We start from the raw sequence: 23,301 nt of genomic DNA, 5'->3' as shown, positions 1-23,301 counted from the left end.
TATTTTTTCTTTCTTGCTATCTAATTGGCAATGTTTTCTAAGCTAACACTGGTGATAAGGACGATTGAGTGAATGATTACCTAAATATAAAGTGATGGCATTAGAGCAACTTTTTTGGAATGTGATTATAAACAAGCAGTAATTTAAAAATACTTTTAAATCCAAAAAAATGATGTATGTACAAAGATGCTCTTGTTGCGTTAGTTGTAACAGCATAAATTAATTGGAGATAACTGTAAGTAATAGTTATAATACATTGCTGGCTGATTGCAATGTGTTACGGCCATTAAAAAGGTATCTACAAAGAAGTTAATTATGACATGCGGAAATTTATATGATGAAAGTAAAAGGAAGAAGCATAATATAAAATATTATCTATCATTTGATCATACCTCGTTTAAAAATGTCAATTTTTATAGAAAAAGGTGAAGAGAAAAATGTACCAAAATATAAAAAGTAGCTGCCTTTGGATGGTGGGAATATAAGTGACTTATGTCTTTCATTTTTTAATACTTTTTTATATTTCCCAACTTTTTCTCAAATGACTAATTACTATAATGATAGAGGACATGTATAATAAATTTTAAAATTACTGTCTGTTTATATCCACACAAGAATGCTTTGTAATTTTCTACAGTGGCTGTGAGAGAAACAAATTGTGTTATAAGGAATGTTCTTTCCTAAACATTCTCAAAGTAGACTTCTGCTTGAGAGTGATTATTTTAAGTGTAAGGACTGTATTGCTTCTCATGGCAAGAGAGAGGAATCTGTAGTTATTGCTCGGTCTGTTTGGGCATACTTCTTGCTTTTGTTTTATGCTCTGCTTTTTTTTGCTCTGAGGAGTAGTGTTTCTGTATGAAGCAAGATGCTTTTAGCTGAGTCTATTGCCATTTAATAAACTGTTTTTGCCTGTCATAGATTCATATTTTTAGGGGAAAGTACACCAATTATATTTTCTCTTGATCTTTGTTTTTATTTTCAGATGATTTATATTATCAGATGTGATTTTAAAAATGAAAATATTAAAGGGATTAGCTCAGCCTGACATTACGCTCTGCATTTGGTTCATAGTGTGTTCTTTTTTCCTAGTGTGCCCCTAATGTTCATAAAATGGATGGATATTCATGTGATGGTGTTCAGGTAGGTCACTGCATTTTTGCCTAAATTTTTATGTATACCAGCATGAAAGGAATACTGAAGTTTTATCAAACTAGGAAGATCAAGTTAAATGTTTCATAATCAATTCTGAAGGTAAAAGGCCTTTATAATACTCACCTACTATTTTTCTAGTCATATTTTCTTTTTCAGTTGTCTGACTTAAGCAGTCATTGCATCGCTAATGGGTATTTGCTTTTCCATTTTAGGGAATTTGCTTTGGAGGAAGATGTAAAACCAGGGATAGACAATGCAAATACATCTGGGGGCAAAGTAAGTAAATAGTGTGGTTTGACCATTTTTAAAGTATGATACCAGGCAGACATCTTAAGGATGTGTGGGCCGAAAGTAAATTTTGACCACTTGATAACTGGGGCAGTTCTCAAAGCTACTACAGATCTCAGCAGGGACACTTTTCTGGAAATTAGAGAAAGGCATTTGAGAAGACATAGCCTCACACATCTTGGCTAGTTGGCAGTTCCTGTGGACAGGACACATGGTACCTTTGCTTGCAGGTAGATGAAGCCCTTGCCAGGGTGAGCCACTCATAGAATAGAGCAAACCTGGATTTCAGCTCCACTTACACTCTCCTTAAGCAAAACCTGTCTAACCATATGGGATGGACACAGACCCTGGATGGACATCTTTGACTTTGAACTGTAGCATTTTAGCTAGAATTGCTTTTTCCTCTTCAACCATCTTTCTTAACCTCTAGCTGGCTTTCCTAGTTATAGGTGATACAGGTGACCTGAGGTAGCTGTCATGTATCAGAAAGAAATTTTAATGCTATTCCCTTCAAAGTTTGTCGGTTTTCAGAGGAAAATATAGAACATTTATATTTAAATCATATTATTTATGTTATACTCTATTTAAATTTACATTTAAATGTTATGATATATATATACACATACACATATATGTGTGAGTGTGTATGTTTTTTAGAAGTATTACTGGCCCAAACTTTTGGAAGGAATTTTTGTTTTAAATTCTTTCAAAAAATAGTTTGTACTAGGAAAACTGTAAAAATTATGATAATCCTTAGTTGTCATGGGTAGTAGCTACAATCCTTTTGGGAGGAGAAGTAAATATTCCCTTTGAGCAAATAGAAACATTGCAATGGGGGGAAAATGTAGTCATGAAGGTTTATATTCTGAACAAAGAGGTAGTTTTTGTTTCTTCCACTTAAGCAAAAATAGTAGCTGATAGCAAGAAGTAGGAAAAGAAACTAACAACATAATTAGTTGTGTGTGTGTGTGTGTGTGTGTGTGTTTCTAAGTATATACCAACAGTCTTCTTTTGATTAGTTTGCAAAAGTCATTTTTTCCTCTTAAATAATTCTATCAACCAACCCTGGCTTCAGAAAAGATAAAAACATGACAGATTTAGCATGAATTCAAGCTTGTCTACAAGCAAAACAAAATTTTGATAGCCATTAAGAATTAGTAAGCAAGGTAGAAATTGTAACACTGTTTCTTGAATCTAATTGTAGTGCCTTTCTACTTTAATAAAATTGTCTTTAGAACTAATAATATTTGCTGAGTGAGAAATTCATTCATTGTATTTGGCACTGAGATTAAGGAATGGAGTATTTATTCAGGAATAATTTGGTAGCTTCTTCCCCTAATTATTAGCCAAATCTTGAGGAGTGTTGTACTTGCAGCTTATAGCCTGAATCCCATCAGAGATCTTAATATATTTGTTTTTCAAATTTCAAATGATCAGTCATGAAAAATGTGCCTGAGTCATACATGTCTATGATATAGGAAAACTCTTGTGAACCTTGGGTACAAATTTTGGAACTGATAACACTGTAGTGAAGGAGTCCTTAAATTGCAATTTTCCTTTACTGAAAACATTTTGAAAAGCTCACATGTTACCTCTCCCACTGATAGAAAATTCTGTTCTGCTTCAGAGGTGATGGCATCAGACAAATACTGCTATGAGAAACTGAATATTGAAGGGACTGAGAAAGGGAACTGTGGAAAAGACAAAGACACATGGATACAGTGCAACAAACGGTGAGGTGAAGTTAGTCCAGAACTCATTCCTTAGTCAGTTACAAGCATAATTATTATTATCAGTATTTTTATTATTATTATTATCATCATCATCATCATCATCATCATCACCATTATTACTTGGTGGCTGGCTAGTACAGGGATCAAACCCTGGACCTTGATGTTATCAGCACCATGCTCTAACCAACAGAGCTAACGGCCAACCCCTCAAGCCTAAATTTTTGAGTGACCAGGACCTTCCTATTTTCTGCATCCCACAAAGCATGCTCTTGCCTACTCACCTCATCTCTGCCCAGGGTTAGAGGCCTCCCAAATCTTGACATGTACCCTGACCTGTCTCCTACGGCCCAGGTCACACTTGCAGCTACCTTAGGACTTTCTCACCTAGAAGACACCTACCAGCATCTCAAAAGCAACAAAAATAAAAGCTACCAGAATACGTACTCAGTGCCGTTGAATTGAATTAACCAGCTCTGACTTTTCTAAACCACCCCTGTTTTTGCCAAAGGTCTCCATATCTCATTGTCCTTCTGTTTAGAAATCTCACAGTGCCCCGGACTCTACCTCCCCTCTGAACATTGTCCAGACATCAAATCATGTGCATTCTTCCCTTTGACCTCTCCACCATTTGTCTTTAATTCAATCTCTTCATTTCCATTCCGATTGCCATTACTCCAACTAAGATCTATATTAGCTTTTCACCTGTTACAAAATTCACTTGACTGTTTTCTGTGCCAGAAGTCTTGAACATGCTTATTAGATGCTACTTAGATGGTAATCAGAACAATCTCAATCTTTTTGCCCATGTCAATTCTTTGTTCAAATTTCACTGGTTCCACATAGCTAATTACTAGCAAGAATAGTACCCTACATTTACTGAGTGCACACTATGTGCTAAACACTCTTATCACATTTTATATAAGCTATGCCATTTAATATTTATGGCAGTCCTCCCATTTTATGGAGGAAGAAACTGAGGCACATTTAATTAATTTGTGTGGTCATGTATCTAGGAGGTAATAGAAGGAGAATTAGAATTCAGGCTGTCTGATTTCAGAACTCTGTCTTAACCACTTTACTGAATGTCGTATGGTCTTGTTTAACAAATAAAATGGAACCTTAGCTTGTCAGTATACCTCTTCCACAATTTGCCACAACTTGCATTATTTGTTTTTCCTTCTCTATTCTTCTAAAATCTAGCAAACCTTGCCATTGCTAACATGTGGATTACACTGTCCCACCTTTATGCCTGTGTTTGTGCTCTTCATTCCTCTGGAAGCAACCTTTATACTTACACCATCAGCAGTCAAAAATCTTTCCATTCTTCAAGGCCCGGCTTGGAAAACATTTTCTCTGTAAATTATTTCCTGATTTATTCTGGAAATAAATCACCTTCCTCTTCTCCTCTGAACTCCCTCAGCCCTTTGTACTACTCTTACGGCCCTTATGGTTGTTTATGCATGTGATTTATCTTCTCACCCAGAGTATGATTTCCTTGAGGATAAAAATTATGTTTAATTTTTTTTAATATATTTTAAATTACTTAGTAAGGTTTATAAACATAAATGACACTCAAAAAATTTTGAATGAATATATCTTCTGTATTGAGAAATCATTTTTGTTTATAATACAGTACAATGATAATATAATTTAAGAATTATTTAAAAGATTGAATTAATACATATTTTTTTCTAGTTAGTGATAGATACAGGTCCCAATTTTTCTCTTTTCTCCATCTGATAAAGTCTGATATTTCCATATATAATTTTGCTGGTCTACTAATTGGTCTTCACAAGATATTTATTAAAATATATGTTTATCATTAACTCTATTAATGATTAAAATGTGTTATACATGAAGAATATGTAAGATGGTATTTAACACCTATGAAAAATTTTATAAGTTAAATTAGAACCCTATGTGATAGTTGGAGAAGTAGTGAAATATATTAAAAAAGGGGTGATGAGTGTTTTTGGTTGGGAATCTTTAAAATATACGCAATATATATTCTCTTCTGTAATTCTAAGATGACAGGCTGAAGAAACCTCTGTATTCCAAAAGAATACTCATCCAAAGGTCAAATATTAAATAAATATTTAATAAATATTAATATAATAAATATCAGATATTACAAAACTAGTTTAGTATATCCAATGATGTGTTATGGGGAAAGAAATTCTGATATAAAAGAATTCTATTTGATGGATAATAATCTTTAGTTAAATACTTGAACTAATGGACAGTAAAAGAAAAGCTAGAAAACAATTGGAATTTTGGTACACCAATAAGAGTTTCAGAGAAGGCACTTTTTAGAGCAGGAGAAAAACTAATTTGGCCTTATTTTATTTTGCTTGGCATAAGAGTAAATAATATGGTGATGAAAATCAAATGCTAAAATGAGAGTTTATCATTCTAACTGTACATGGTTTGCTATATCTTTGGGAAAAGAAGTAAAGTAAATAATTGGTACTCTTTTAACACAGGGATGTGCTTTGTGGTTACCTTTTGTGTACGAGTGTTGGTAATATCCCAAGGCTTGGAGAACTCGATGGTGAAATCACATCTACTTTAGTTATGCAACAGGGAAGAACATTAAACTGCAGGTAATTATCTTACCATTTTGTGAGCGCATTAGTCATCTGACTTCCCAGGAATGCAGCTTAGGACTACTTCTGTGTTCAGTTCAGTTTTCTTGTTCATAGAGGTGATTGAGTAGATCCTGACAGAAAAGAAATAAAAAGTTAAGAATTTGTTGAATGTGGAATATTTTATGGTTGCTAGAGATGTGTTTAGTTGGTCAGTAAAATCTTGCAAGGTTTAGTTTGCATTTCATTCTTATTAAGGAAAATGAATGGGGACTTGTGGGTAAAATCAGTGGATTGAATATATGCATCTAAAAAATCACTAAATAGCTCTTTTTTTAGAGTTCATATATCCATAGGGAGGCACTGAGAGGGAGAGGAAACAAGAGCAACAAAATTTTGGAATGCGAAAAGCAAATGGATGTCTGGCACATGGCTTTAAGCAAAAAAGTTGAATTCCTATGTCAGTGATGGGGAAAACTGGGAACCAATCCAAGATATATGGTCACTTCCCAAAAGGCTCAGAAATTGGCAGCATCATTTATTTGTGGAAGGAGAAAAGGAGTTGGAGGGAGGGGCTGAAATAAAGAAGATAGGTGAAAGTCTGTTGAAGAAGTTAGATATATAGCTTCTGTCGCCAACTCAACTGAACCGGGAATTGCCCACTCTCCTGTGGAAGATTTAAAGAGAAGGTTTCCAAGCTGGAGGACAGTAAGCAATATTGATAACAGGGTTGTATGGAAGTGGTTCAGCCTCAATGATGTTCAATCGGAAAGCCCTAGAATTTCCAGATACAAGTCATGTGAAAAAAGTCTCTAATGTGAAAAAAAAAAAGACAGAAACAACCAACCAGGGGGTAAAAACAAAACTACTTCTGTCATGAAAAAAGAAGATAGGGTGCTATTTAAAAAAAAAAGGAACATTCAGAGAAGAAAAATATGCCGATGGAAATTAAAACTATGAAGACAGAAATGAAACTCAGTAGTTGAAATTATCTCCCAGAAAGTAGGACAGAAAAGACAAAGAAATAGAACATAGAGAAAAACATCAAATTAGAATAGATATAATAAAGAACAGAGGAAATAGCAAGGAGGAAATCATTAATGAATAACTCGAGTATTGTCTAGAAGGACTTGAGTTTCCATATTAACAGGCTCATCAAGTGCTGGGTACAATGAGTGAAATTAGAGGCACATCTAAATATATCATTATGAAATTTTAGAACCTTAGGACAAAGAAAAGAATCCCAAAAGTTTTCAGAAAGGAGGAAAAAAGCAAAGGCTTAGGAATTAGAATGGCTTTGGACTTATCAACAGGAGCCCGAGGAGTCAGAAGACAATGGAGAAAATTGTTTCCAAACCAGAATTTTGTATGCTGGCAAAATATCAATCAAGTGGAAAGGTGGAAAATAAAGGCATTTTTAGATATGCAAGTTTTCCCAAAATTTACCCTTCTACGCCCTTTGTCAGAAAACTGCTAGAAATTGCACTCCACCACAATGAAGGAGTAAACCAAGAAAAAGAAAGGCAAGGAATACAGAAACAAGATATCCCCCAGGAGAGAGAAAGGACAATCCTCAAATTCATACTGAGGAGAAAGCCAAGATTTACAGTTCAATGTATGCCAGGTACCTGGGGACAACCAGAAGGGATAGGAGCAGGTCAGAAACTCCAGGAGAGATTTCTACAGGAAGATGAATTGATGTTCAGACACATCTTTAGTGGAGATTTTGAAAGCTAGCAGAGAGATTGGGTTAGTTTCGAATTAATGTAAATTCTTAGAAAAGTAGGCACAGAAACAACAACAGATTAGAGACTTCATAGTCTGAGGGAAAACAAAAAGTTGTACAGGAAAAGAAAGGGTTTAATCCTGACACACTGTTATCCCTCAACTGAGAGGCACTGACATAGTTAAAATAATGTGCATATTTGTTATTGATTTAACTATTGATTAAGCAAAATTTATGATGGGAGGATAGGGGAAAGGGAAAATTGTGTAGGTGGTGAGGGAAGGAGAGAAAAGAGCTAAACTCTCAAATTTCATAAAGGGAAGTAAATTGATATCATCTAAAATTGAAAAATAAAAAATAATAATGCAAACTCATTATCTGAAGATAATGTATGTAAATAACAAAAGTATTAATTAAGAGTAGAAAGTGGTTTTCTCCCAAGAGGGATATATGGAAGAGTAGGGGCAGGGGATGGCTTTATTGCATTTAACAAACCAATTCATCTATTTGACTCTTTGTGTGCATGTATAATTTTTATAAAAATAAATATATAAACAAACAAAAAGAATGAGGATTTTTAAACCAGCATGAACATGGTACCATATGAATACATTGAGTATGACTATATATTTTCAATTCTTATCCTGTTTTTTTTTTTATTTCTGCATAATATGTGGGCTTGCTACATTGAATAGTGAAGGTACACTAGCTTAATGATTCTCAAATATAATTTGTACATATGCCATCATTTTGGGAAATGTAAACCCAAACCGATTCTCATCCTTGTTTGAAACACGATTGAAATCTTGGAACCTACTTATCAAATCAAATACTAGTAATAATGGCTTGCTGAGGCAAATGATAAAAGTGTTTCAGTTCAGGCCCTTGTTAAACAATGTTTAAATCCCACACTGTATTAGTCAGGGCTCTCCAGAGAGACCAAACCAACAGGATGTATATATAAACCTACGAGAGGGGATTTATTAGGGGAATTGGCTCACGCGATTGCGAAGGCCAAGGAGTCCCACAATAGGCCGCCTGCGAACCAGATGCCGGTAGCGTGGCTAAGTCCAAGTCTGGAAACCTCAGGACCAGGGAAGCTGATGGTGCCGTTGGTGTTAAGTCCTGTAACCCAAAAGCTGAGTCTCAAGTTCTGATATCCACAGGCAAGAGAGCAGAGTGTATCCCAGCTCCAGGGGATAGAAAGAGAGATTTACCTTATCTTCTGTTTTTGTCCTCTCTGGGCCCCCAGAGGATTGGATAGTGTCTGCCCATATTGAGGGATTCTGTGTTACTCTTTAATTGAGTTGACACCTAGAATTAACCATCACATGCACTATATTAATTTCTCCAAAAAGAATTAGATCCAAAGATTCAACTGCTTTCTCCATTTAGAGGTTGAACATGCTTATGCTACTGGTTTTTATGAAATAATAAATAGAAAATAAAGTGCTGTTATTCACTTTTTGGTTGTTCAGCATGTTCTCAAGATGAATATAAATTAATGGAATGCCATTTTCTTTCTCCCAATTTATTTTTAGTGGTGGGCATGTTAAGCTTGAAGAAGATGTAGATCTTGGCTACGTGGAAGATGGGACACCTTGTGGTCCTCAAATGATGTGCTTCGAACACAGGTGTCTTCCTGTGGCTTCCTTCAACTTCAGTACCTGCTTAAGCAGTAAAGAGGGCACTGTTTGTTCAGGAAATGGAGTGAGTATTCAGTACCTCACCATGGGGAACTATTTATTTCTTTTATATCACAGAAATAGATATGACCCTGTTGCTTTGCCTCCCATGGATTTGTCACCCCTTTTCTCCTGGGTGACGGAGCCACCAAAGATTACTCAAAGCTTTCTCTTCTGATTAGTGAGATGCCTCAAAAAGGGGTTAATCTCCCAGAACCCTCAAGAGTGAGGCATTCCTTCCATTTGGGAAATTAACCACAGATTGGGGTTCTCTTCCTGCATTTATTCTCCAGACCAGGAAGTTAAAGGAAGAGAACATAGGTGGGGTTTTTGCTAAGTACAGTTTAACAAGTTCAACAATAGAAGCTGGTAACATGCAATTAAGTCAGTTCACTAACGATCTTAGCAAAACATTCCTTCTCCCTACAGCAGCTTCCCAGTATCTTTACATATCAATCAGTAACCTGTCTGTCTTTGAGCCAGCAACCTTGCTGTGTTACAATTCTTTATCTTACAACAGAGACTATATAGCCTGGGGAAAATTTCCTGTCCTTAGCAAGGTCAATATCTGAAACTGCAAGGCTTCGGAAAACCAGGCCCTGTGAAGTACATTTGCTTTATGCATACTCTACATGACCCTAAGCTGCTTATTTCCCTAATTATGGAAAACAGGATTATCCATGTATCTACTTGATATATAAATAATAATTTGATAGCTATTTCAATATTTCAGTTATGTAATCTGAGAAAGCTTGAGAATAAGACAAAGGATAATCTTCCTAATCATATTCTTTTATCTTCCTAACCATATTCTTTTGTCTTCCTTTCTTATGTTAATGTGATCACATATAATATAATGCCAATTTTCTAGGAGTGAACTACAAGACAAATTTTAATCAACTACAATGGGATAAAAAAAAAGGGGGTAAAAAATAGGGATGATGGTCACAATATTTAGCAACTGGTGTGGTCTGTCCATTGGCCAATCAAAATAGACCATAAATAACTGCTGTAACCACACCAGTGTGTACCAGGTGAGGATAAATCCTAGAAATAAAAACAGAATAATTTTGGGCCGGCCCGGTGGCGCACTGCTATAGTGCACTGCTTGGGAAGCGTGGCGGCGCTCCCGCCGAGGGTTCGGATCCCACATACAGACTGGTTCCCGCTCACTGGCTGAGCGGGGCGCGGGAGCAACACCGAGGATTGCGATCCCGTTGCCGGTCCCGGTCCGGTATGGGGGCAACACTGAGGGTTGCGATCCGTTGCCGGACACGGAAAAAGACAAAAAGGAAAAAAAAAAACAGAATACTTTAGGGAAATGTTTTTATGGGTGAATAGAAAGAATGGTGTTTGAAATACTTTTAAGTCTATCAGTTATATGATGTAGGTCCTGTGTAGTTAAGTTTATAGTTTAAATATTCATCCTCTATTAGTGATAACAGCTTTGTCATTTTCAGATAGAAAATCCTGTACTAGCAAAAGAAAATGTTGGGTTTTTTTTTTTTTTTTTTTAGTGTGTGCTATGATTTTCTTTTTACCCTCATTCCAGATTCTTTGCTTGAACCTGTTGTATTATCTAGTTGAGGTAAAAGATCCCTCTTTGAGGGCTGGCTGGTTGTCTTATTCAGTAGTGTGGTGCTGATAACAGCAAGGTCAAGAGTTTGGATCCCCATATCAACTACCTGTCAAAAAAAAAAAAAGTCCCTGTTTGGTAATTATAAGCCTTCAATTCCTGTTCATTTGATGTGTATCCCTGAGGGATATGCCAAGAATTTACTTAGGGTAGTAACTAACTGTTATTCCTTGCCAAAAGATAAGAATTTTTTATGATACGTAGGAATAAAAAAGACATCTAGCGAGTAGTTCTGCTACTATATCATGGGTCTACTAAGTCTTCTTTCCTTAATCATTAAGAGGAAATTAAGGGGAAATACTTTTTTGGCGGGGGGACAGAGGAAAAGAACAGTGAAATTACTTCTTGATTATTTATGCTAATGAATAACCATATCTTATTCATCTTAAAATTCTGAATACAAAACACAGACCAAACATAACTATGTTCAATAACCATTTGTCTAATAAATTAGTAAAGAGTGATAGATATGAGTAAATCAGATGGCAAATAGCATCCAAATAATTTATAATAATTATGCATTATACAGAGGTCTTATATTCTATATAATTTTAATTTTAACTTACAGTAAATGCTGTCTATGTGGCAAAAAATTAGAACGAGAAATACAGTAAATACTCTTTAAGTACTATACATCTTGTAGTTGAGTGTGAGCTTGCAATCGGATGGTCTAGGTTTGAATCCCAGCTCTGCTTCTTACTAACTGGGTGACATTGGGCCAATTATTTAGCTTTTCTGTGGACTCAATTTTTTCCTCTGTAAAATGGGATAATAATAGTACCTATTTTATAGGATTGTTGTGAAGAATAAATGAGTTAGTACTTGTAAAGCAGTTAAAACAATGCCTAGGACGTAGTAAGTGTTCAGTAAACATTAGCTATGCAATTTATTATGATCACTGTACACTGTATCATTGGTACTATTATATGATATGGAAACTGATGCTTAGAGAAAGTAGGTGCCTGTTAAGGTCCCTTAGTAAGATGGTAGTGAAATGGTAACTAAAATCTAAACCTTTTGACTTTAAACATAACCCTTTTTCTTTTTGCATATTTCTTAATCTGTAACTCCTAATTGGCTATTTCATAGTTACGTTTAGATGTAGATGTGTATTGTCTTCTGGAAAATTAGATCAAATAAGAGAGAAACCCCTGCAGTCAAAAACCTGCTTCAGGAGAAACTTCACCGATCTTTTTTTTAAAAAAAAATTATTGAATCATAATTGATTATACATATCTTGGGGGTTCAACATTGAGATATGTTGACCAAATCAATATTACTAGCATATATATTGTTACAAGTCATACTTATTCTTTATGCCCCCGGTCCAGTTTCTCTTTCCCCCTTTCCCTCCCCCCTCTAATTACCCTAGATTTCTTCTCTCCTTCTGAAAGAGTAATAATTACTCTGTTGATTAGTTGCCTAGATGATCTGTCTAATGCTGAGAGGTGTGATCAGGTCCCCCAATAATATCATAGAGCAGATGCTTCTTCTGTCACTCTGGAATGGGCTTTGTGGAGAGAAACATCCTCTTTCTTTCTTTGGTCTTTGCTGGTGACTCTCCTTGTGCCAATGTACTCCAGTGGCTGGCGGACAATCTGCGTGGTGGTTGTGGCATCTAGCTGCTTTTGCGGCAGCTGTGGTTATTGTGGTGGCTGTGATGAGCCACCCACATGGAAGTGATGTTTTTGGCATGCTCCTTAGCTCCGGTGGTGTGCCTGTTTGTAGGAGGGGGTCTGGTTCCGGGCTCCATGCCTCAGGGCCCCGAGTGGGCCCAGAGGTGCTGGCGGTGTGCCTGATTGTGTGTGTGTGTGGGGGGGTCTTATCCCTCAATTCATGTCTCAGATCCCTTGGTGGGCACTTCACTGATCTTAAACCTAGCTTAAACCTGCTTCCCACTCTGTTCAAAGTTGTTTTGAATTATAAGATCTAGGTGTCAATTCTGTTTCCTGGATGGATTAAATGAAAAAAGAGTATTTTCCTATAGTTCAAAAAAATTTGGTGTCGTTTTCATGTGAATTTTTTTCTATGCTTTATTTATGGGAGTTCTTAGTTCCCATGACCTTGAGGTAGCTAGATTTGGTGGCTTGGGTCGAGATGTCAAGGTTATAGCCTTGTGACACTTTCTTCTCAGACTACTGCAAAACATCAGGCTTGCCCACTTTGTCAGACATTTCTTTATCTCATTCTGCTTGGATTTCAGGTTTGCAGTAATGAGCTAAAGTGTGTGTGCAACAGGCACTGGATAGGTGCAGACTGCAACACTTACTTCCCTTACGATGATGCAAAGACTGGAATCACTCTGGCTGGCAATGGTAGGTACTTAATTTGGTATCATTACATAGTCTTTATACACAAAGAAAGAGAAAATGGCCCCTTGGACATTTTTATTTGAATTATTTTTATGATAACTCAAAAATAAGTTATAGTCACATGATAATGAATTATAATGTACAACTGGGGCCCACCTTGTGAAATTGATCATCTCCATTAAATTGTAATATGTAATATTGCATATAACTTAATCTACTGACTTATTATATCTTGTCATACTTCATACTAAGATTTTCCAAGTTTTGTGCCTAAGGCCACCAACAAATTCTAGCTTTTGTTTTAAATGAAGAAAGTATTCATAATTCTTAACTATCTGAATTTGAAAGGAGAATTTTATATTTTGGGACTAAATAAGAAAAAGAAACAATTTGATGATTTATTTTTAAATATTTTATTTTAATATTCTTTATAGTAGAATCCTATCGATATTTCAACCCCAGTTCTGTAGACTGAACTAGAAGTAGTAATCATGGCCAGGGAACCTAGAAGGGGCTTAAGGACATGGATAAGAAACAACAGGATAGTTCTAAAAGCTAGGGTGACCCAAGGGGAGACGTAGAAATTGAATGCAGATTGTTGAACGAACCCATATCTTGGAGGCAAATGTCCTCTTTTAAACTATTTTATCATTTCATTATTGAGGGTTTTTTTTGTTTTTTGTTTTTGCATGAAATAATGCTCAAATCCTGAAGTCCACCTCTAAAGGGATGAGAAAATGGAATATGTTCATTCTAATCATGCAGACAGGTTAAAAATCTTAGCTAAAATGACTTTAATAAGTAAGGTCACTGACTGATTAAGATTTTGGAGTCCCTAGTCTTAGCAATGGTAGTGTGGAGTTTGTTCTATCAGTTGATGCAGGTGAGGATATTTAGGAACATAGATTTAAGTGGCTTGCCAAATGTCATACCATTACTTAAATATAATCAAGACTAGCATCTAAATTTACTGATCCCTGTTGAATCCCCGAAAGAACAGGAAGGGAGGACAGACATGCTCGGTCTTGGAGTAAGAGAATCTCAATGACCTGGGGGATCCTCTGGCATTTGCATTCACCCGTCTCGCAGAGGACCTGGGCAGGTTGGAGTCCGCCAGTTTGTTTAGATTCCCTGGCCCTGCTGTCTAACATGAGGGCTCCCAGACAGAGAGACTGCCATTTTTGTCATGGGGAACTGGAATCTTTTCCTGTTGCCCACGATTACTGACCTTTGATGTCTACAAAGATGCCTCAGGAGTGGAGCAGACAAGGAGAGATCCGAACTGCTCTGGATGAAAGCCCTGCCATTAAACATGTGGTATAAATCATCATCAGCAAAACAGACTTCCTGGTGTCAGAGCCCAGCCTCAGATCAGCCTTTTCTGCTCTTGGGCCCTCACTTGAGCTGATTGACCAAGGCTTCGACTCCCTGGGCCACTCTCACTTCCATGATCCCCTTAAGGCTTACACCACAGCCTGCTTGACAATGGATGCTAATACAACGGTGCCACGCCTGAGCCCCGAGCGTTGGCCTTGCCCTGTCCCTCTGCCAGTCTGGTGCTGCCTCCTCATGCTGCACCAGCACCCATCTCTAGCTCACCAGACTATTTTTTCCTTTGGGTTTTCTTTCTGAAGAATGCCACAGCCATCATTGCCCAGACTGGGAACTGCAAGCCTAGTGCTTTTATCATTTATACCACCTGAGCACTGGTTATATAAACGTGTAGGCATGTTTTCTCCCTTAAGCTTATATTCACTTTAAGAGACAAAATATCACACACACAACCGAGAGCACTAGTTGTTAAAGTGGAGTGAAGTAAGAAATAAATAAATTTCTAGAGTTTCCGAGAAAGAGGTAAGGGTCAAAAGGAACACAGGTTTCCTAAAAGTTCTTCCCTAAAGGATGCCTTGCCAATATGGTAGCATTGTCATCCCACCTTGTTTTGTTGTGTCATTACTCTTCCTGCTTTTAGTTCAGTGACATCATATTTTCCAGAAAAGCACATGGCAAATTCAACTGTACAAAACACACTTGAATAAGAATTAAAAAGAAACATGCACAAAAAATTATTTTATAAGTAGTTGATATGGATTGCTGAATTATGGTTGACTTTTCTTTCCTTTGAAAAGATCCATTTTAAAAACAAATAATAGTGTGATGATTACACATCTGGAGAATAAAGTTGCTAAAAGAATTTTGTGTCACTGATCTACCTTATTTCTTCTTTTTTCCCTCCCAGGTGTTGCTGGCACCAATATCATAATAGGCATAATTGCTGGCACCATTTTAGTGCTGGCCCTTATATTAGGAATAACTGCGTGGGGTTATAAGTAAGTGAAATGTCTCAGTATTGTTACTATCAAAATAATATTTCTTAAAAAATTTTGATTAAATGAAAACATGAAAGTTTTGTGTCATTGGATAAATATGCTTATAATGAAAATTAGTCTGGCTCAACAGTCAATTAATGATTATTTTGGGCACTGTTAGAAGTAAGAATAATTTTTAATATTTTAGATTTTGAGACAACTCTCTTCTGTTCTAAAAGTACTGAATATTGTTTAAATATCATTGAAGTGAATTAAATCAGTCTAAAAAGTGTCTTATACAAAGGCTGTGTTGATTTCCTCTTTAGTGACAGAGCTTCTTTTGACTTAAACCCATACCCCAAAATCTAGGCAGCACAGTGAATTAGAGAGCTTAGTGCTGTAATAACACCAATAATAATAGTAATATAACAAGAACAATAGCAGCATATCTGTTACTGAGTGTTTTCTGTGGCTGTGCATCATGCTAAGGGCAAAACCTCCTTATGTAGTAACTGCCATCACAGGCATGGGTGTTCTGAAGTAGCTCAGTGGCTTCATTGAGTCATGTGAAAACAGAAAGGAAAATTGTTAGCTCTAGAGTGTGTGATTTTCTGCCACCTACTGATACAAGTGGATATTTCATTTTTAAGATCTTGCAAAAACTTACCTTTCAGCAAATATGAAATTTAAACACCTACTCTTATTGCTGTTTATGACACTAATTGCTTATGACACTCCTTGTATCTTTTTTTTTAATGATTAGAATTAAAACTATTTCTTTCTATATACAACTTCTTATTTTTGTGACATTCTTTTGAGGCTTTACAGTTTTTTTTCTTCATTTCCAAATATTTGCACTTTGCAGATTGATTAAAGAAAAAAGACAAATCTTGTTCGTACTGCGGTATCTTCTTCATACATAATTTAAATATAAATGATTAAAGTTTTAGTGTTTAAAATTATTAAAAATATGTTTAAAAATAGAATGAGAACATAGAAATTTTAGTATAGGAATTAAACTCATGAATGTGATGTTTTACATATCCTATTTGAAATTCAAAGCCACATTTGGGACCTGAGCATTCATTTTCTCTTAAGTCCTTCCAGTTAAACTTCCCACCCCTTCTCCAAGCCTTTAGGAACATGGATTTAAGTGGCTTGCCAAATGTCATACCATTACTTAAATATAATCAAGACTAGCATCTAAATTTACTGATCCCTGTTGAACCCCCGAAAGAACAGGAAGGGAGGACAGACATGCTCGGTCTTGGAGTAAGAGAATCTCAATGACCTGGGGGATCCTCTGGCATTTGCATTCACCCGTCTCGCAGAGGACCTGGGCAGGTTGGAGTCCGCCAGTTTGTTTAGATTCCCTGGCCCTGCTGTCTAACATGAGGGCTCCCAGACAGAGAGACTGCCATTTTTGTCATGGGGAACTGGAATCTTTTCCTGTTGCCCACGATTACTGACCTTTGATGTCTACAAAGATGCCTCAGGAGTGGAGCAGACAAGGAGAGATCCGAACTGCTCTGGATGAAAGCCCTGCCATTAAACGTGTGGTATAAATCATCATCAGCAAAACAGACTTCCTGGTGTCAGAGCCCTGGTGTCAGATGGGTGGAAAATAGCAGGAATAGGAACAGAGTCCTTGACTTAACTATGGGGTTGCATCACGATAAACCTATTGTAAAGTCAAACCATTGTTAAATCGAACCATCGTAAGTTGGGGACTATCTGTACTCATTTGAAACTGTGCAGTATGGCTCAGGTAATCAGACTGAGGGAATAAAAAGTAAATCATGTTGAATAGAAACATATCAGGCTTCTTCCTCTTCCCCCCATCTGATAGTTTCTGGAATGAAAAATAATAAAAAATTGACACTTGTACCCTCATGCGCCTATTATTCAACATGATACTTATAATGTGGATGGAATACTGTCAAGAGAAGGTGCTACAATCCATCTGGAAGCATTATCCGTGATCTTAGAGGAAAGAGCCCCAAACTACTCAACTGCTTGACCTTTCTAACATATCTTCAAAATATTAACAGTTAATTTTGCCAAGATAGAAAGTTAACAATTTAACTCTTGAAAAAGAGTCACAGATATTGTACTACAACATCCCTTTGAATAGATTTTTGTTTAAGATTGGTTTACTTTGAAACTCATGAAAGTTTATTTTAGCTTATGGTCAGATTGAAAACGAGACTAAACAGATTATTTCCAGTTTGAAGCTTTAGTGAGTAAGTAGTAATAATTTAAGAGGTTCATAGCAGCCATGAATTAACTTACTCTTCATTATGCATAATTGAAATAAAATGGTCTGGTGTGCATTTGTGTTCTATTTGAAGTTGTTAGGAGTCACTGTGGTTTGAGGTTTATATTCCAATAGCGATGAGTTATGATTTTATTTCTATGAAAATACAGTTAATTTATATAAATAACTGGATTTATTAATTTCATAATTTAAATCAACGTATATGTCTGAAAACCTGTATTTTAAAGGATTCACTTTAGTATGTTACTAAATGTTTAGTGCAATAGAATTGCTACTGAGAAAACAGTTATTCTTTAATTGTTGCATCTTAGTTATGCTCTTAAGAATGGATGGTTATTTGACAATATTGTCACTAACCCTTTGGTGTGACATCTCCTAATGATGAGGTGAAATTTGTGTGCATGTCCTCCCTATTTGAATTCTGCAATTCAGAATCCTCCAGTGAAGTCCTTTCAGTGAATGCTAGAGCTTTGATGTTTAGTGCTCCCTTTTAATGTGCTTCCATAGGTAACTAATTCTTGTGTTTTCTCCCCCTCTCTTCTGGCCCATGAAAAGAAACTATCGAGAACAGAGGTATGTGATGAGAATAATCTGAACATATATCTGGAAGGTTTAACTCCTATTAGCATTATTGGAATTCATACATATAGCTATAAATTATGTTCACTTTGTTTTTATGCTACAGTGATCATACACTAGTCTTGAAATAATAATTTTAATAATGATGCTGTGAAATGTGTTACCTTATAATAGATCTGTCATTTAAAAATTTTAATCATTCTTTCATCCAACAATACTACAATTAGTGAAGATTCTTATTTGTGTCACTTTTATAGAAATATATATATAGAAATTGATTTTTTCCATCTAAAACAAAATTCTTCTATGTTAAGCTGTCACATTTGTTTACATTAGTTTATTGGCTTTTCTTCATGTTTATAACACTCTTATTCCCTAATACTTTCTGAGTGAATTTATTTTTTATTTATTACTGTCATTATGTTAATAACTTCCATTCATAAGTGACAAAGTTTATTTGGGCCCAGTGTTGCTGTCAGAGTGATGTTCTAGCATTTGATGAGCCAATCTCTGCATAAGAAAATATTTTTTTGTACCGATTAGGTAATCACACAGGTAGTTGAAAGAATTTGCATAGTTGGAATCTCTGATTGTCTCATGTACTTTTTTTTGAATGAAAATTCCCATTAAGTCAGGCACCCTGTTTAGCATAACCTTAAATCTATGTTTAACTAACAGCATGATGAGAGATACAAAGCATTCATGTTGTTCTATAAAAATTGCCTATTTTATCTAAATCTAAATTAACACACAATATTGGGGTACACCCTTCACTTTTCACATTTTAAAAGTTACTAATGCTACTAGCTATTGATACGGAAAAATTAAAGTATTATTCTGGAATTGATAACCCTGACCAGGTCTTATACATCATATAGTGTTTAGTTCTGTTCTCAAGCTATTTCTGCAGATTCCTACTTACTTAAAATTTTTTTCCATTGTTCCATTATGTGCCTGTGGCAGGTTAGGAATAATGTTTAATAAACATTGTGATACTTTTTCAGGCCCCAGCCACAATTTTAAACTTTACTCTTCTGTTTTCTTCTGTGTGGTAATTTAAAATCCCTATAGGGCTTTAGCATTAAGTATCTATAGAATCTCTATAAATATATGATACCCATGGGTACCAATTGAAATCCGGGTCAGTTAGCATAGATATTAGAAAATATTGACCTTGCCCTGATAACTAACTCATCATTAATGGAAAAAGTGAAACTGAGATAAAATTAAAATTTAAAAACAATTAGATTTCTCTGCGACATGTTTTAAACTCGTGTCCAAAAGTACTTGGGTAGAGCAGGGGCCATTTAAGCTTTCTGTTGGGTAGAAGTTGATTAGTCATGTCAGAAATCTAAGTTTGGTGGCTTTCCTCAGTGGAAAGTAGAATTAGGCTACTAAGATAAGTTGATGATGCAACTCCATTTCCATAGGAGCTAAAGCTATAATGTAACTTAATATTGCTGAATATACAAAAAGGGAAGTAAAATGACTCAAATATGTACATAAGCAAAGCTGCAACTGTGCTCTGAGACATGTTCTCACTAGGGATACAATCCAGAATAAGGAAATTTCCCACACTATACACAAATGACTAATATTTAAAAGTATGCACCACTTTCTTGTTCTAACTCAGTACATGCAGAGATATAGTTAAGAACATTTTCACACTTACATACTCTCCTTGATGTGCCTGATATAATTTCATGTCTCCTGGTGTTACTAAGTCATTTCATCAATCTGGCTACTTTTTTGGAATCTAGTCCATATTTTGAGAGTTGTCACATATTCACTGGTTATTTATTTTATATATTTTGATGTATCTTAGTACAGCCTTTTTTTCTCCCTTTGTTCATAGCTGATGAATATTAGGTTTGTACAATAGTTTGCAAAATGAAAAAGTAGCAAATAATGGACTTTAGATCAGGAAGTCATGAATGTGTAAGTATGTTCTGAAGTATTTTCCTTTTTGAGAATATACAAGGATAGTTCAAACAATTCATGGAAAAATAGAATTAAAAGATAATACGAATCTTTCCATGAACTATTTGAAGCACTCTTGTATGTTAGTGATTATAGAGAAGTTGGTAAGGCCAACAGACCAAAGCATGCATTAAGAAATTTTCAGTCTTGTAGAAATAACTGAACACATTAAAATAAAGATCTGCCAAGTTCCAAAGGATGTCAGGAAGTAGTATTAAGAATTTTGAGTTGTCCTTACCTTTAGATTAGGTTTTCCTTCTATGATGGAAGGACGAATCTACTAGTATGTGGTGTTGGGAAATCACTTAAACTTTCCTCCACTTTTAATCAAATAAAGTTCTTTGTAATCTGTAAAGCATTATGGTGAAAGGCCGTATTGGTATGTGGTCTCTGAAGATTTTGTGTTTCTCTGATCTTTGAATAGAGTTGGATGGATGTGGTTGTTCTCAAAGAGGAAGGCTGGCTGAGCTGATGAAGGGGTTGGTGAACATAAAGTTTTGCTTTGACACTAAGTACAAGACATATTAAATATGTAGCCCATTATCAGATTCTTAATAACATTGTAATGGCTCAGAAATGCTACATTGGGCATAATTGGAGAGGACAGGCAAGTAATTCTGTGAATGAATCTGATAACCTGATCAGTTTTCCCTCTTGAAAATGTGTCCTCAAGGTTTTCAGTATATTGAAGGAATGTATTATATATTTACTTGCAAGTTTAACAAAAAGATGAGATGCAGACCCTTTTTTTTTCACAAACTGCTGAGTAAAAAAACTTAGAAGCTCTGTTCTAGGGCATAGTGGAGGCAGAACCCCACACATGTACAATATAACTTTAAAACTGCCAATGTCATTTTGTGATGGGTGTTGAACTAGGGAGCCAAGGAGCCATGGCAAAGCTTTGGATGTCAGGTAATTAGAAGGATGGGTATTTATCCTTTTCTTTAAAATCTTCAGGGAAGAAAACTTCCATAATCTTTTCAGTTGATTTTATTGTTTACGTAATATCATAATTGCTTTAGGAATTAGCAGCTGTATGGTTTGTAACAAGAATTATAAGTGGATTTTTATTTTCAGGCAGGTTTGCAAATAGCAGTAGAATAAGAAACATTAACTGAACTAAGAGTTATAAAACATCTGTATTCAGCTGAAATCTTATTCTCTTCCTTTATCTGAAGGGAGCACAGCATTATTATAACTAATGAGAAACAGAATAAATAATTAGGACATACCTTTCGATCTATGGTTTTACCTTAAGCAGAATCCCCTCCCCTGTCCCATTTCTTTTCTCTTTCATCTGTTTTAGCTACTTTATTTTCTACCTGTAAACTTCCCACCTTTTTTTCAAACCTTTCTTATTTTGTTTTTATATTATTATTATTTTAGTGATATTCATGTATCTGTCAGTGTGACTTGGTACACATCATACAATACTTCTTAAAACAGTAAAGTAACACTTCCAGTAAAAGACCACCTGGACAACAACTAAGCATTGGAGAAATGTCTTTTTTAGCATTAAGGTTAAGACTTAGGTAAATGTTTTTTTTTTTTTCTTTCTTTCATTTTTCCTATTGTGAGTATGCATAAGGATTATTAAGATAAATAGTGTAGGGCCAGCCCGGTGGCGCACTGCTACAGTGCGCCGCTTGGGAAGTGCAGCAGCGCTCCCGCCGAGGGTTCGGATCCCACATACAGACCGGCCGCTCACTGGCTGAGCGAGGTGCGGGAGCAACACCGAGGGTTGCGATCCCGTAGCCGGTCCCGGTCTGGTACGGGCGCGACACTGAGGGTTGCGATCTGTTGCCGGTCACGAAAAAAGACAAAAAGGAAAAAAAAAAAAAAGATAAATAGTGTAGTTCAATGAGTGCTTCTAGGAAGGATCAGATTTTCCTCATATCAGGACCAACCATTTGCCTGAAGGCTTTTGGGATGACCCATGAAGCAGTCTTACATAGGGTTTAAATTTAGAATGCTAACACAACAAATAGATGATATATCATTATTAACACATTAAGAGTTGAACTGACTTTGTCTTCTGAAGAAGAATAACAACAAATAAGCAATAAGCATGAATATTGTAGACCTGGAGAGAAATAATAATAAGTTTGTGTGAGTCAGCTCCTCCAGAGTCATTAAGTTGTCTGAGTTGGTCTTTGTCTTAGAGTGTTGGAAACACCTTCAAAAGAATGTTATTTAATGGTATGTATCAATTCAAAATACAAAATGAAATGCCAAGATTGTATAACAGGGAGGAAAAAGATAACCTATAATTAATGTAGAAAGGAATCCTTTTTGAGGAAAAAGAACTTAGTTACATAACCTTTATTTTATTTTGGTTATTGTTTCCAAAAAAATCATGCTCATGTCTAAAACATTTGCATGCAATGTGAAAAATATGTCATAATTTTCCCATTATAAAAGTTAGCACTGGTCAGGCTACCTAGTGTGGTAATCACTTTTAGGTTCCAAGATTCAATGAAATAAGAAAAACACTCAAAATTTAGAAAAAAACTCGCAAAGATAAATAAAAGACTGAAAAAAGAAGTTTAATTAAAAATTTTTTAAGGGATCATTTATGATCTTTTATAGCAAATGATGAAATATTATTTTATTGATCACGGGGACCTGATATTCTCTATCTTCACTAAAAGTTAAACAGGAATAAATAATTACGTTGTAATTATTACATAATTACATAAATAGTTACATTGAAGGTGTGGTCAAATGTGTTCAGTTAAACAAAACCGGGCCACATCCACTGTGAGAGGCAGTACGTTTACACCTGCAGTATCAGCTAAGTGAGGCAGGGGTAAATGCCAGGGTAACGCATGAATACCAGAACCGTGTAAAGAGGAGGTCATTTGGGGGACAGAGTAATGGCACAGGTCAGGTGTAGTTCAGAGCTCTTATGTAATAACATATCTTTATTTAATTTGGCATGTCTCATCAGCTTATAAAAATCATTATTAAAGGTAATGGCGACAAAAAAGATTTGTTAGCCAAAAAGATTATTATTGGAAATGTGATGTTGATGAGAC

General features: G+C 35.7%; 1 protein-coding gene across 6 annotated transcripts in view; it reads left to right on the top strand.

The window, feature by feature from the left end:
- The window catches only part of ADAM22 (ADAM metallopeptidase domain 22), a 229,796-nt gene that overhangs the window by 180,404 nt on the left and 26,091 nt on the right, over positions 1-23,301 (top strand). For all 6 annotated transcript variants that reach the window (XM_008573473.1, XM_008573476.1, XM_008573475.1 and 3 more), the window contains exons 19-26: positions 1,090-1,140; positions 1,365-1,428; positions 3,068-3,173; positions 5,657-5,776; positions 9,026-9,194; positions 13,009-13,120; positions 15,357-15,447; positions 18,260-18,277. In XM_008573473.1, coding sequence (XP_008571695.1) covers positions 1,090-1,140; positions 1,365-1,428; positions 3,068-3,173; positions 5,657-5,776; positions 9,026-9,194; positions 13,009-13,120; positions 15,357-15,447; positions 18,260-18,277 — 731 coding nt within the window. The remainder of the gene's footprint in view (positions 1-1,089; positions 1,141-1,364; positions 1,429-3,067; positions 3,174-5,656; positions 5,777-9,025; positions 9,195-13,008; positions 13,121-15,356; positions 15,448-18,259; positions 18,278-23,301) is intronic.

The sequence above is a fragment of the Galeopterus variegatus genome, unplaced genomic scaffold (genome assembly GCF_000696425.1).
Source record: "Galeopterus variegatus unplaced genomic scaffold, G_variegatus-3.0.2 Scaffold925, whole genome shotgun sequence".
In the NCBI taxonomy this organism is placed as follows: domain Eukaryota; kingdom Metazoa; phylum Chordata; class Mammalia; order Dermoptera; family Cynocephalidae; genus Galeopterus; species Galeopterus variegatus.
This window is presented reverse-complemented; position numbering and strand designations above follow the sequence as displayed.